Raw genomic sequence first — 16040 nt, forward strand, 5'->3', positions numbered from 1 at the left:
AACTGTACAGATTATCATCCTTCCGCATTATGAATCTTTTAAAAAATTCTGCTTATATGATCATTCTTTGTACTTCGTCATCAGTATGCTACACTTTTTTTTAGTAGTTTTTTGTTTCGTTTGCAACTCATTGAGTTTGTGATGTCTGACTTGCATCTTAAAAATTCAAACATTGTAGGCGTCTCAGCATTTCCGCTAGAAATCTTTTTACTGATATTATTTCTGTATATTTTAAGCTTAACATGCAGTATAGCGAGAAAAACTAGCCTAGATGTTGTCTATGTGAGATTTCTAATGAAAAATACTTACACTTTTGAATGTCAACGCATTCTAAACACATGTTTTCTTAGGAATTGCTTTTACCTTTAAATAATCGTCTACTGAAAATAAAAGTTGACTTTCATAAGCAACGCACCTTCATATTTTCATAAAGTCTCTTTTCAAAACTTTAAAGCTGAACTAAATTGTTGCCGTGGGATTGGTGCATGGATAACAAGCTGTTAAATAAAAAAAGACTTTTTTTCTGATTGAAGAAATTAAGTAAAAAATTAATAAATTTAATGAAACAGTTTTCGTGGATTGATAAAGTAGCCAAGGGCGGAACTGGAATAACACCGCCTCAAAAAAAAAAAAAAAGTCCAAGACCACGAGGTCAGCCTGCTCCAGTGACAGACAATGGTTGATGATGTCCTCTCAACAGCTTCCTAGTAGCCAAGCGAATGTGTGAGGGAGCAGCTGTAAGTAACGACCGAATTTCCTGTCAACAAATAAAGTGTCGACCCGATAACAATTTATGCTCACATCATTTGTGTCCTCGTTCTTCATTTCTGTACCAAAACTGAACTGGAAAGTCGATCAGGAAAAGCATATCGTTTGCTCATCTAATTACCAAAAGGTCAATAACTTAATTGGGGACATCCCAAAGCACCTCTTTAATCATAAAATTTTGACAGAGCAACCTATTCCAACTAGAAACTTCCTTCTTGCTTCCTCGGCCTGTCACTCACTCGTTGTAAAGTGCTGAAAGCTATGACAATGCCAGATTTTGACGACTTCAAAGTCATTTGATCAAAGCCACATAGCAATGTTTCATACAGTGACATAATGTTGCCTTTGTACTTTAAAAATATTATCTCGATCAGAATGAATATGATGGGTTTAGATAACAGAAGTGTATATAATGCAGCCCCTACCAGTCAGGATGGAAAAAGGAATAAGCTTGAATCGGTTTGTAAGCTCTTCAACTTACTTGAATCGTCCACCTGGTAGGCCAAATTAGTACAGCTTGTGAATGATAGTATGAAATTTTGCTTCATCCTACATTCCCACAACACTCTGGTCAAAGGAAAGTAACTCTTGTCGCTTTACAAACAAAGACCATTATAGATTACTTCCCCTTCCCGTTGCAGGTGGTCTTGCAGCTTTCACTGACACAATAAAGAGCTAGAATGGTTGCTTTCTTTCCGTCTAAAATTTAAAGTTTCAAGCAGAGCTTAAAAATTAATGCAAATAAATATATTCATGTGTTCATGAAAAGCAAAATCTTTATACACACACGCACACACAAAAAGCAGACACAAACACATATTTATACTCAGTGTATTTCCAGTAATTGTGCTTAAATCCACAAATACGTTAGAAGACGTATGCATGCCCAAAATATAGATCAACAAATTAAAGATTTATCTAACGGTTAGTGATAAGTCTCATACAAATACACCGTTCACTTTCCTCAGGTTGAAACAACAGTTTACTGGGAAAAAAGAATAAGACAAGAAGTTAAACATCATTACAAATGTTAGCCTCTTAGAAAGGTCTTCTACACCTCGCCACCAAACAACCACACATTATTACTTCTATACAAAACTGGAATGTAACATGATACAACTTTTACTTGCTCACTTTCAAAGACGACTACATTGTGATAAAGAGACAGAAGTAAATAATCAACAGAAGACCGGCTACATATTCAGGAAGGTTATTACAGCCATCAGAGTACAATCCGGTATAATTTATAATCACATAGAACTGGTTAGTCCTGACTGCACATTGATATTGATAATTGAACAACATTTCAAAAACAATGTGTTGACAAACATTAAACAGTTTCCTGCTCGGCATGTTTGAGACAAGCATTACATCTGGAGTCTGGGCGAGAACACATGTAAAGTAAATATAATTGGTTTTTAAATGACTGACTTGTAACTGAAGACCGATAACATTTTTATAAAAATATAAAGTGACACAATACTAGTTATACAAGTATGCAAATATTTATACAAAAATATGATAACAACATTGCTAAACTGTCATGACAAACTACTGGTCTTAGTGGCACAGCTAGAAATTGAGAATCAGTCGAGAGTAAAAGCGGAATTGAGGATTAAAGTAAAGGTAGATGAAAGGGTTGATGGTGCTTCTTACGGTAGGAAGATAAACACAGGTGACACTCAAGTTCATGACCAAGGCCTTCTTGTTTGGCTCGTAAACAAATTCAGGTAAACCTCTGTAAACACAACAAAAGTAATGGAAGTACAATGAATGCCATTGTGTCACATGATACCATACTCGGTAACTTTTGAAACTAGAGATGGTTTATAGCCTTTTTCCATCTCTTTGACAGGCACACATTTATACCAACCCCATATCTCCCACACACGCAGTCTCGTAATTCAATGCCTATATATATATATGAATAGCAGTAATATTAAACAAAAACTTATAATCAGTATTGTCACATGTAGATATGTGCAATGTTTGTTGGTTTCCTTGTGTGTGCGTGTGCGTTTGTGTTTGTCGGGGGATATGAAAAAAGGTTGCACATTATCATATAAATCACACTAAAATAAATTCATTTACAAACCCCCAAAAGAAATCTCTTTCGACACGAGGCCATATACTTACGTCCAGATTATATAAGGTGTGAGGCAGACGACAGTTGTGATGGTCAGTACAAACATGACAAGAGTTGTCTTTGAGGCCAGAAGCTTCCTAGACTGATGTACCCTTACAATCATTCTTCGTCTTGCTGGTAGCAGATGACTTGCAGAGACACTGGGGTCCACTGCCATCAGCTCTCTGGCTCTACCTTCTGTCTGATCGACACATCTCTCCTCGTCACGTGACTCTACACAGTCTTCTGTTGTATTTTGGACTTCATCTTTTAATCTTCTGCCTGAGTTCGGAGACGATTTCACGGACAGACCTGTTTCTTGTCGACCAACATCACACGTTAGGTTTTGACGAAATCTCTTACTCTGCTGCTTGACTCGATACAGGATGTGACCGTAGGAACCCACCAAGAGGGGAAGGCCGACGATGGTGTACACTGCCAGAACAATGCCCTCGGCAAGTTTGACAAACTTTCCGGGAAATTCTTTCTGAAAGCAGCACTTTCTGACAGTTAGACCAGTCGATGTCGTAAACTGGATTCCAGTGTGAAATCCTACAAAAGGAAATGTTGCTATGGCGGTTAGGATGAATGGCACAGCCAAGAGGAAGGTCGCTTGTCGTGCATTCAGCTGAGGTCTGAGAGGCTGACACACGCGACGTCGACGATCCAGACTCGCACACACCAACACAAAACAAGAAACATAGACAGGGATTCTCAGAATCAGGTATGTTATAGTACAAAAAGCTGGACTGCTGATGGTGTACATGTGGCGATAATACACGAGATTCACAGGAAGCGCAGAAAGATTGACCAAGAAATCGCACATGGCCATGGTCATCACGAACACACGTGTGGCGCTGGTCTTGAACTTCCTGAGGTACACGAGGAAGACGAAGAGGTTGCCGAGAACTCCCACGCAGTTTAAAAGCGAGATCAAGGTTGTTGATGGAAGAAGTTTCTGGAACAACTCAGAACTCAGTCTGTCCATGTCACTTGCGGTTTTCAAGACAATTTCTGGTAAAATTGAACTGTCATTGTTCCCCCCCGATAGTAGTGATTTCTAGAGTAAAAAGAAAATGTCGGGTAACTTAAATTTGGGAATACACGATGTCATAAAATTGACTCAAATATCTTTTTTTTAAGCTAAGGATTAACGCATCTTATTTTGTCACTTTATGGGTGGTGTTTCTGCTTCCAAAAGTTAGATTTTTGTTGTTGTTAACCCCACCAAACTGCGTTGTTTTAAAGGCTTTAATTTACTTTTTCTAAAAACAGGAAAGGTAAACTCTTTGACTACACATTCAATTATGCTCAGTGTACAAACCTCAAATATATATTATTTATTTCCTAGAATATTGTAGTAAATCAACATTATTATTTGTTACTAAAGAACCTAGCATGTAGAAAATTAGTTCGAAAAACAAACCATTTTTGTCCCAGTGGAATGCACTTAAACTGTTTATCTCCATCAGCCTTTACATGTGATGCTGTTCTTGAAACACTGTCTCTTTTCTGACAAATCTGAAATTGTTTTACAAGTGAGTATTTTTTAAAAAGAAGTAATGTGCAGCAGTGCAGCTATAAACTATCTGTGTGTGATTGAAAATAAGGTCTTCTTGGAGGATTAGTTAGATAAGTTGGAGGACGGAAGTACAGACAACGCAAAACTGTTTGAAAGATAGCAAGAGACATTTCCAAAGTACAAGTTACAACAAGTAAGATAAAAAAAAATAATTTATGAAGAAACACACATAAAATCTGCTCTTACTACGAATTTTAGACGTGTTCATTTACACTTACTTGCAGGAGTTTCGAAATATCAGTTCAGACAGAGATTACACACACACACACACGCTTATTTACAAACACAAGGTCAGGTCAGGTCAGGTCAGTCCCATGCCCGGTCCGGGCGTAGGGGGGACCGTCCGGCAGCAGCAACAGACAGAATTTTCCACCCGGTCCTGTCTTGAGCAGATGAGAGCAGGTCTGGCATCTCGCGTTCGGTCCATTCTTTGATGTACAAACACAAACATATGTATAAATATACTTACTGTGTGATTCCCGTTGTTTTCACTGAAGTCCGCAGATACGTTTATCTTACTTTGAAGGGCTCCTCGAAGTCCAGATGGACTGGAAACAAGACTTGACTAACCTCAGCAGGATGGTCAGAATTCCACTACTAAAAAGGTTCGCCTCAAAACCTCTGATTTCTTCTGTTCCTCACACACTGTCGATGACTAATGTCCCTTACAAGAAAACCTTTAATGGTGAGGACACTAATAATACTAATGATTCAATAAAACAGGAAGCTTAGACTTTCATCTTAATCCGATTGGGTGAAAGTGTCGGTGCTGTTAATAATAAACTGAATACAAAGAGTTTAGGCCTTCGTGAGAGTATCAAGATTTTGATATCTGATGCCTTTAACTTCACGTGGGTAATCATTTCCGGTTATCATCTGGTAATCATTTCCAGGCAAAGTGTGAGTCAGAAAAATGTGGTTGAATCTTGGAAACGAGGCTGAGCCTGACAGGATGAGTTGCTTTGTTTTCTTGCCATTATTGTGGATCGTGTTTGTTTATTTGTACTGATAGGTTTCTTTGAGTTACAAGTTGTATTTGCTTCACACAAATCTACAAACCCTTTCTGGGGTCTCCATATGTAAGTCTGCAGACATTAGCACTTTATAGCGAGAGCAATAAGCTGCAAATCATCTGCAACGGAAGTGCGTTTCAGATATTATCCTGTGTTCATACTTTGCATTCGTCGCTCTCATGAAAGTAAATCTGTAAACTGCTTGCATCCGGTTAGTTTTAATATTTATACTGAGACTCACCAACATTGTATGACACCACGCCATTCTTTATACATTTCCACTCAATAATGTACGAAGCATTTGTGTCAGATTATTATGATAGTACTAGATCATACCGTGCATACAAGTTCTCTCTACGCCGGTACCTTTTCACAAGCATTGAAATCGCGGTTATCTTAGAAATTATGAAAAATGCGGAAGGTAGAAATTAACAAAAACATTATTCACAAAATATATACAAACTTAAAGTGCCAAAAACAAACACACATTTTCCATAAAAATATACTTTAAAATGTTACTTTTTCTTGTCATTTTCAGTTGTTGGAGTACAAATCCATGCCTAATCATTGCCTATATTCAAATATAACAAAATACCAGAAGGTTTGATTTTTCCCTTGCCTATCTAACGGGACTAAGCTTTACTAGAACGAATTCTATGCGTACCATCAGTTTCTTCCCTTATTTATTTACACATAGAGCGACATGATTTTTTTTTTCGCCACAGTCAATCATCCCTAGACCGGCACCTGTCGTTGGGGGATCACGTGGATAAATGCGGCAGCTGACAGGGTGGACACTTTTGTCTATTGTGGACGATAGTCAGCAGGTCCTGTACAGGACGACCAGTCCAGTCTTTGACCGTCGTAAGTCAGTTCTTCCTCTTGCCACCTGCGGCGTCAGCCACCCTCCAAGGTGCATTGAAGATAGTCTTCGGCAGGGTGTCGTGCCGGGTCACATGGCCAAAGAAGACCAACTTACGCTGGTTGACTGTTGAAAGTAGAATATCCTGTCCAACGAGTGTGGTAATTTTGTTTCGTACAAAGTCGCTAGTTCTATGTTCTCTGTATCCGATCCAGAGCAGCCTCAGGTATGTATTCTCGTGAGCCTGGATTCTCCTTTCCGTCTCGGCGAGCAGAGTCCACTTGTCATTTGAGAAAACAGGAACAGCAATACCAGAGAAGTGTACAACTTGTACTTGGTAGTGAACTTTATCTCACAGTATGTCAGATCCTATTTAGTCTTGCTATTGCCACTGTTGTTCATCCTGGTATCTGGAGCTGAGTTCTTGGAAAAGGCTGCAACATCGAACGCTGGCGCCGAGCTCCACTTAAATCGTAAATGCAGTCACACCCAGGATTCGGATGTGAGGCTTGTGTTAGACCACACCAAGCAGGAAGAAATGTTTCATATCGGTATCATCTTGCTATGTTTAGCGTGTTGTTTAAAAATTCAGATTCGTTTGTTGTTGATTTAATCTAAAATGTATGTTTATTTAACGGAATGTGACAGGAATTAACACTACTGTTGCACTGGATAGTAGAAATAACACGGATAGTGCTAGAGCACCTTGTAGATGAACTAAATAAATACAAAACAGAAATACAAAGAGTGATAAAAAGCATTAGCTAAATACACGATTTATTTCCAAAGGTTCAAAAATCAATTTAAAAATACATTTCTAAAAAAATCTTTGGGACCTCATTGTAGAAGCTCTTAGTAAAATATTGAATTAGTTGAGGGTTCGAACACTATCTTACATACGGGTGACGGAGTGAATAAGGAGACTGTTCCTCCTCCAGTGCCTTTCATTCGTCAAACAGGCGTAAGCCAAAATAAACCAAAGTTTATGTACAATTGTAAATAAAACTTTGATTCAGTGATAAAAATAGAAAATAACACAAAACTAGGAAACAATAATACAAAAATACAATAACTTTCTATATATACATAATTTGACGCAAACATCATCCACACGCAATTGTTTATTCCCTTTTTTTTTCCGTTTTTTTTTCTTGGGATGCGGCGATTCTTGTTTATTTGCCACTTAGTCATCTTTACAGGTCGTAGCAAAAAATCTCGAGATTGAGAATCTGTCGACAGTGTAAGCGAAATTTGGGATTAAAGTAAAAGTAGATGAATGGGGTGATGGCACTTCGTAAGGTCGGTAGATAAACGCACGTGACACTCAAGTTCATGACCCAGAAGTTCAAGTCGGGCTCGTAAAATGGTTCAGGGAAACCTCTGCAAACACAAGGACAGTAATCGTAGTACACAATGAATGTCAGTAAGTTAAGATGTCATTTCAAACATTTTTCTTCTTCTTCTTCGTCGATCACTCAAATGGACATTTCAAACATTTCAAACTAACTGAAAATATTTTATAGCTTTTTAAATCTTTTCTTCACATGCTCACATTTACACGAATTCCCCCCCCCCCCCCGACACACACACAGAGTCTCGTAACTCCTTGCACGTATAAATGACAAGCAGTAATGTAGAAACTTTCAATGAATATTTTCACATGTAAATATGCTTTTTTGCTTGTTTGTTTGTGTTTGAGAATGGGAGTGTGTTTGTGAGGGATATAAAAATGGTTGTACGCTATCTTATAAATCACATTAAATCACATTTATTTACATCTCAACTAAAGTAATATCTTTCCAAACACAGAAATGTACTTACGACCAGATTATATAAGGCGTGAGGCAGACGACAGTTGTGATGATCAGTACAAACATCACAAGCGTGGTCTTTGAGGCCAGATGAACACTGACAATCGTCCCTCGTCTTGCTGGTCGCAGATGAATTGCAGACACAATGGGGTCCTCCACCATCTGATCTCTGGCTTCACCTTCCTGCCGAACAACACAGCTCTCCTCGTCACGTGACTCTACATTGCCGTCTGTTGTATGTTCGGCTTCCTCTTCTGATCTTCTACCTGAGATTGTATAAAGGACAGACAGTCCCCTTTGTAGCTGATCACTGTGATATGTCAAGTTTTGACTAAGTCTCTTATTCTGCTGCTTGACTCGATACAGGATGTGACCATAAGAACCCACCATCAGGATGAGGCCGACGATGGTGTACACTGCCAGAACAACGCCCTCGGCACGTTTGACAGAGTCTCCGGGAAACTCTCTCTGAAAGCCGCACTTTCTGACAGTTAGACTAGTCGATGTCTCAAACTGCATTCCTGTGTAGAAGACAACAAAAGGAAATGTTCCTATGGCAGTCAGGATGACTGGCACAACCAAGAGGAGGGTCGCTTGTCGGGCATCCAGCTGAGGTCTGAGAGGCTGACACACGCGACGTCGACGATCCAGACTCGCACACACCAACACAAAGCAAGAAACATAGACAGGGATTCTATGCACCAAGTATGTGATAGTACAAAAAGCTGGGCTGCTGATGGTGTACATGTGGCGATAATACACGAGATTCACAGGAAGCGCAGAAAGGTTGACCAAGAAATCGCACATGGCCATGGTCATCACGAACACACGGGTGGCGCTGGTCTTGAACTTCCTGAGGTACACGAAGAAGACGAAGAGGTTGGCAAGAAGTCCCACGCAGTTCAGGAGGGTGAACAAAATTATCGATGAAAGAAGTTTCTTGAACAGCTCAGAACTCAGTTTGTCCATGTCACTTGGTGTTGTCAAGTTACTTTGCAGTGTAAATAAACTGTTAATGGTCCCCATGGAAGTGCCGATTTCTAGAAAAAAGTGTATCTTACATCGTTTGCATTTGTAACCAGACTATGTCATAAAACCTTCTTAAATATGTAATTATTTTTATCTCTAGTGTAAGTGCAACTATTTATTTCAAAATTATAGGATACAACAGCATTTTAAAATCATAAATGTAATAACTCCTAAACCAAACTACAAAACCATCTAGTCTCAAAAGTTTTATTCCCTATTTAGCAAATCAGGAAATTGAACCGAAGAGGGAACAAGTCATGCACATTGAATTTATCGCAAATATTTTAAATGTAAAATGAAATTACTTGGATAGTACAATAGTTTGGTATAACACTACATAAAAAAACTTTAATTATTAGAATGCAACAATAAAAACAAACCGCTGTTGACAATGGTATGCGCAGTAAAACTGTCTTCCTCCATAGTCTTCGTAGGTGGTGTTCATGTAAAACATATCCCTGCCTGTAGTAAGTAATAGAACTGTTTCAAAACTCAGATTAGTAACGGACAATTTCAGCTGTGTGGAGTTGAAAACGAGGCTAGTCTAATTGTCTTCCTTCGTTGAATATTTTACAGCTCGGAAGAGCAGGAAACGCTTTTTTTTCGATAAACGATAGATAACATAAGATGACTCTTCTAACTCACAAACGATCATGGAGATAGCAATATTTCTAGCTTGCCATTAAATCGAGTTGTATTTACAATGTATTGACTAACAAAGTATGGACAATTTTAGCATGCTGGCCGCATTTTACAGCCGCGAAAGTTTGCTGCAAATCGTCGGTTTTCAGTGACCTTTCACACGTTCTCGACATTTACACTCTTTATTTGGGGTCATAGTGAGAATAACATCGACAGAACATCACTGATGTAGAGTAGCAACAGCTTGACTCTTAACAATTCATACTTACATTTTAAACTCCTTTGGTTGTCTATAATTGACAGAAATGTAATGAGATTTAAATCCACAAACACTTTAACTCTCTGTTATGGCCATCATGGTTAATAATAAGTAGTTTTGATCATTTATCAATAATTATCCAACGCTTTGTGGTAAGCCTCCTTCAAATACAGTTTCCTTTCCTTAGATTTAAACAACAAATTATTTTTTCAAAAATACAGTTGAACAAGATTTTAAAATTAAGTAAAATTTTGACAGTATACGTTTACACATTTGTTGGTGTAATGCCCATGTTTTTCAGGTGTAACAGGCTGTTACATCCTTTTTTTATTTTGGAATCTTACAACTTCATTTGCTTGACATTTAGATGTTTCTGTCGCAAGAGGAAACCCACTTTTCCACACGGGTGTTGATTATATCCTCACCCATCTACCCACCAGGGCTTCTGCTTACGCAAAAAATTGCGTACAGTACGCATTAAAAGTTCGGAGGACCCCCTCAATTTTCGTCAATGGGGTCCCATTCAAAGTTGGGCGAAGAACAGGGACCCCTTAAAAATCTGAAGAAGGGGTCCTGGGACCCCAAAGAATTTAGCCTTAGCAGAAGCGCTGTTCCCACCATAAAAGATTGCGAGGAGAGAGAAGAGTGAACGTTGTAACATAATCTAAGATTTAATTTCCTTCATTTCCGTAGACTTGTCATTAAAAAATCACATTTAGAACTCCATCTCTATGCTGACTATATAGGGTGTTGCCACTGATAACAATCCCGACATCCTGCGCTATATCCTCACATTCGTTTCCGGGTCAGTGACCATAATATCACACACACACCATAGTAGTCTAAATGATCCAACGTTTTCAGTGGAGGAAGATGTTTAAATGAACTGTTGATACCATAAAAGGAAAACTAATAAAATACATTAAATGTTAGACCAGTGATGCACAACCTTTTTTTATTATTAATAGTATTATTATGAAAGAAAATGTTTCATATTTTACAATATAACAGGGATGCCCAACCTACGGCCAGCGGGTCATATACGGCCCGCGAATCTTCTGCCCACAGTGGAGGAAACCGGCACGTTGGTAGTTAAAAAAAAAAGACCTGAAAGAACGAAAAAAGGGAAGAAGAAGTATTTATCCCTACATAGGGGTGTCTCTCAATCTTTTTTTCGGTGGACGAACATTTCGATTCAGTGCTCCGACTTGTTGTCTCTACGATGCAGCGGGACATTCAGAAGTTGGTTTCGGGAAAACAACTTCAAATATCCCACTAATTACTACATAATTAATGGTAAGTACAACTTGTTTCTAATAAAAATGGTATCTGCTTTTTTTTTGTTTTGTTTTTTGTTTTTTTTTGCTTTGCGATGAAGCAGTTCGTGACACGCAAGCCGAAAAAAAGGTTGGGTATCACTGGTCTACTGGTAACAACCACACTTCTCCCTATGTACTGATTGAGCATTAGAAACCGGGGAAAAAGAGGATATAAGATTTATTTTAATTGTTCCTGCGGTGTGTCATCGAGCTCTGTGTGTGTACGCGTGTATGTTTGTGAAAGAAATAGAGATATTTCGAGGATATGCAGCTTAAGTCTGCGTTTGTCTTATTACAACACACAAACAGATGAGCAGGAATATAGTGACAACATATGTGTGTATGTCTTTGTAGATAAGTTGTTTGTCTATAGCAGCCACCAAAAAAACATTTTTGTCAAATAACAAAAGACGAATGATTGTGATTCAACTTTTTTATTTTCACCTTGCGTTTTCGATGACATTTACAACGATAAAGTTAAAAATCTTAGACCACGCTTTTTTTTCGACAAATTAGACATTATTTTCACTCTTTTACTTTTTATAGAATTGTTCACTTTAGAATTGCTTGTTGGGTAAAAGACCTTGGGTTATAAGGTAGACTTTTGCAGAAGCGTCTACAGTTGACTACTCTTTAGGGTTGGCTAGTGTACATGTACTTCCTAACTTTTCATTACATCTTGTGACAGAATAATCAAATGTAAAATAACTATCTGAGAAAAGTTTTTTTCAAGTAGTTTAAATGAGAATTCTGACTATAATAGATAATACTCAGAAAATGTATTTTTTTTTTAAATGACATTCAAGCAGTATTAAATTTGAAGATCATTGAATATAGTGTCTTTCTATAGAACAAATTTTTGTCTCAATTTTAAAGAATGTTCATTTTTATATCTTTAAATGTCTTCCAGTTAGCCGATGAGCAAGGTGTTCCATCAGGTGAATCAACTCTGCACACACAATGTAAGTTCCATGAAAACAAATAAGGAAGAACATCAAATAAAAGGATAAACATTTAACAAATAAATAGCTTTAAGTCCTTTGTAAATAACAAAATCCGCAAGTTCTAAAATGTTTTTGCAATGAATCCCTTAAAGTAACAATTTAGTCGTCTTTATTAACTTTTCTACAAAAATATTTGTAAAGTACAATAGCTAAGTTTCTAGAGTGTTTACTTTACTTTAAAATGTTATTGACGCAAACACGCAAACGAACAATATCAGATTCATGTGAATATGTCTGCCCAATAAAATTGTTATTCTGCAAATTGCATATTTTGATATATTGTAAACTATATTATATATTGTATACTATATTATATATTAACATTATCTTATCTATCATATTATGTAGAAATATATTTTACGCATAAAGTTTTAGCTAGAGGTTTTGCTATGCAAAAAATGTAAGTACATATAAGTAAATTTTTATCAAGAATTACACACCTGGTGATTTCTAATATAGGTATGCGTTTCTAAATGATACTTTAATACTTTTATGCTGATTAGTCAGTGCCGGATTCAAAGTCTGCACCCACATCGTTTTACCTGATAACAGTCATTGTCAGACAATAGATAAATGTAAATGAAGACTGATGTTAATTAAAAAATGTGGGATAAAAACATAATGACATTACTTTCATCGAACAAAATCAGTGTTAGTCAAGTTGTGAATTTTTAAGAGGATACTTGAATGTTTTAGAAACACACATAGCAACAAATTTTGTCTTTTTAACAAAGAGTGTTAACATTATATATTTCTGATATATTCGGATAGGTAACTAGGATATACTTATTTCTACTGCCTGGAGCATGGGACATCAGGTTGGAGTTCCCTCTGATATCCATCTGACTCTGATAACCAGCAGTTGCACCAAAACTTCTTTTGTGAACTTCCGTGAACCACAATCTGTGAGCAACAGAAAAGCAGAAAAACGTGTATATGTATGGTAGATACGCAGGGTTGTCCATGGGACATATTTTTCTATCCCGTCCCATCCCGTCCCATGGCAATTTATGCCTGTCCCATCCCGTCCCATCCCACGGGACGTTTCCCATGGGATTTCCATGGTATTAACAATCCTATGGACAACACTGAAAACCACTTTTCGGCTTTTGTTCTATAATTCCTGCTACTTCACATACAATAGATGATTCAGAGGAAAGATTTAAATCCTTGATGAATGAAATAACAGTAAATTTATTTTGCAATATCAAGTATCGACTACCATGGGAAATACAAATGTGTGCTGTCCCATCCCATCCTATCCCATGGGACGTTTCCCATGGGATTCCCATGGGATTCCCATTCCTATGGACAACACTGTAGATACGAGCTTAGCAACAAATGTGTAATCACCCTCAGAAATCATAAGCAATAAGACATTTAATGTCTTTAGACACGTTGAGAATTCTCTTTTCTGTATCATTGAGATTTAAATTTGCAAAAAAGTACAAACATGACAAAATTGCATAAAAAAACATTTTTCGAATGAATTCTAAGAAATTTTCTTGTAAAGGCTAATACAAAGCATGGAACTTGTTTGTCTTTATCCTAAAGGATGTAGTATTACTAAAGTGATACCCAGGTAAAATAACAGTCGGTGTGTCAGGTGCCATTGGAAATATTGTCTGCCTGCTGCCATTAGGTTTAGACAAAGTAGTCTTTAACTGCAAATTCCTTGGGGACTTCCCGCATGTGTAAGTCTTTGTTAAGAATACATTAAATTTAACAAATGAACTATAAATGTTCATAAATTTTCCAAATTTATTTTATTCTGAACGTTAAACAATGTTGTCTGTGGTAATCAGTTGTGATATCTACCGCAGTTACCGTAAATGCTGTGATGTGATTAAAGAAATGTGTTGACACAAATGAAATAAATATCGGAGAAATATTGTTGTAATGTTGAGCCATGCCGACTACAACTATGACTTCTATCATCGTACAGTCGTGTCAAAATATTTTGGCCCAATATGGAAAAATACAGACTGACAGCGTGGCTACCATTAAAGCTCCAGGGCGCAGTCTTAGACATATATATTTATATGTATATATTATCATGGTACTGAAAGCTCAGATTGGTTGTGTTCTGTGCCGACATATATACATATGTCAGTCACGCCTGGCAACTGCGAGCCATCATTGGCTACCTGCAGACGGCGTGTTACCATGGTGACAGCCATGTAGCGGGAGTTTCTTACTGGCCGCTGTATCGTTTCCATCCTGGCTTGAGGCTAGCTGTCAGTGGCCAAGATGGTCAGTACCTACAAGCGCTGGAACCACATTTGTCCAACCTTTTGTGCTGTCAGGGATGTTTGTATCGCAACGTATGAATCACATAATTACCAAATTAAATATCATTTACATCTTGGGATCTTATTGAAAAAATCATCAATAGAAGCCACTCAGTGGAGAAAGAATACACTACAACAATAACTTCTTACTATTCCTGTAACTGTTGTGTTTTTTCAGGTTAAAAGAGAACAGTCTTATGACATTTATAAAACATGAACGTGGCACAGTGACCAGATGCTGTGGTGCTATTGACAGCTACAGTAGATAAGTATTTGACCCAAGCACAATATGTCAGTTTTTTCTTAGCATTTACTGAATAGAATGGTTTTTAAAGTTATATCTTACCTCTCGGAGATGCCAGTCACGGTTACCGTAGTTACCGGCATTCCTGACGGTCAGTGAGCACACTTCACCAATGTCGTCCGTTGTAACAAGGAATCTGCCGATCTGATTTCTCTCAAAGTCGTTGAAATAATCGGGTAACATTATTTCTGCAGAAGATCCGCGAGATCCATGGAGAGTAAGATAGATGTCGGAGTCTGTTCCCGCGTCTTTTTCGTCAGATGTATGAATTGTAATGTCCCATATGGCCCCTAGAGAAATAAAACACACCAAGCAATATGCTAAAAGTCCATCTTTCCACTTCGCTCCATTTACTGTTCAAGCGTCTAGCTTCAGACGTTCTTCTTCTAACATAGAGGATGACATAGACATTGGAGTGTGTAGGCGCATCAGGTATCTTCAATGTATACACAATAAACTTATAACAAAAAACACAATCAATTTAAAAATAAGTCTTACATTCATTATCTATCTTTTCTGTTTTTCCCTCACCCCCAATTTTGTTCCTGACAAAAATATTTCTGCTTGTGTACTGTAAGTGTTTTGTGTTTTCTTAATGTACATCACAACCACCGCTTACCATGGGCACCACAACCTCCAAGAAGCAGGAGCACAAAGACGAAACGCCACATTCCGCTGACTCAACAGCCGCAAGCGACTGTATGTGTAGAAATGTTCTAAAGACAGTTTGTGATTATCGCGCGTCGCTTGCTCGTCGCAAGGTCTGACGTCACTGGTACTGACGTAAGATATGGAGGCGGGGGGGGGGGCATTACGTACAAAGAGCGGGTTATCCACAGTTCTAAGGAGACTATGTGTTCAGTGAGGTGGATAGGCTGTGTTCTACTGAACATTCAGTGTCGCGCTGGACCCTTCGTTTGACTGGAGGATGTATCTAAATGTTTGTGTATGATGGGTTTTTCGGTTGTTTTTTTTTCTCAGGACATTGACTCTATTCCGGTTTGTTTACTTTGTACTTTTCACCTGAGGAA

General features: G+C 37.8%; 3 protein-coding genes and 1 long non-coding RNA gene across 5 annotated transcripts; all 4 read right to left on the reverse strand.

Annotated features, from left to right (window-relative positions):
• Positions 1 to 2900: 2900 nt before the first annotated feature.
• LOC112567563 lies at positions 2901 to 3659 on the reverse strand. Its single transcript, XM_025244258.1, has one exon. The coding sequence runs from the start codon at positions 3657 to 3659 to the stop codon at positions 2901 to 2903; it is 759 nt and encodes a 252-aa protein (XP_025100043.1).
• Positions 3660 to 3761: 102 nt separating this feature from the next.
• On the reverse strand, positions 3762 to 5111 carry LOC112569558. The gene is made up of 3 exons (XR_003100460.1): positions 4945 to 5111; positions 4320 to 4414; positions 3762 to 3953 (listed from the first exon to the last, which is right to left on the reverse strand). It is a non-coding gene; the product is annotated as an uncharacterized LOC112569558 (long non-coding RNA).
• Positions 5112 to 5628: 517 nt separating this feature from the next.
• LOC112569557 (cholecystokinin receptor type A-like) lies at positions 5629 to 9982 on the reverse strand. Its single transcript, XM_025247367.1, has 3 exons — positions 9571 to 9982; positions 8172 to 9201; positions 5629 to 7730 (listed from the first exon to the last, which is right to left on the reverse strand). Exons 1-3 carry the CDS (start codon positions 9611 to 9613, stop codon positions 7544 to 7546), a joined length of 1260 nt encoding a protein of 419 aa, XP_025103152.1. The 5' UTR covers positions 9614 to 9982; the 3' UTR covers positions 5629 to 7543.
• A 1846-nt stretch (positions 9983 to 11828) lies between these two features.
• Positions 11829 to 15791, reverse strand: LOC112568293 (lipoxygenase homology domain-containing protein 1-like). 2 transcript variants are annotated; one of them, XR_003100053.1, is made up of 5 exons: positions 15629 to 15791; positions 15052 to 15299; positions 13201 to 13317; positions 12855 to 12956; positions 11829 to 12359 (listed from the first exon to the last, which is right to left on the reverse strand). XR_003100053.1 is itself a non-coding variant. In XM_025245529.1 (4 exons), exons 1-3 carry the CDS (start codon positions 15678 to 15680, stop codon positions 13207 to 13209), a joined length of 411 nt encoding a protein of 136 aa, XP_025101314.1. In that variant the 5' UTR covers positions 15681 to 15787; the 3' UTR covers positions 11829 to 12359; positions 13201 to 13206. The 2 variants fall into 2 exon arrangements, 1 of the variants encoding a protein (XP_025101314.1); XM_025245529.1 differs by lacking the exon at positions 12855 to 12956 and having other exon boundaries at positions 15629 to 15787.
• Between the last annotated feature and the right edge of the window lie 249 nt (positions 15792 to 16040).

Source organism: Pomacea canaliculata, linkage group LG7 (assembly GCF_003073045.1).
Source record: "Pomacea canaliculata isolate SZHN2017 linkage group LG7, ASM307304v1, whole genome shotgun sequence".
Taxonomy (NCBI): Eukaryota; Metazoa; Mollusca; class Gastropoda; order Architaenioglossa; family Ampullariidae; genus Pomacea; species Pomacea canaliculata.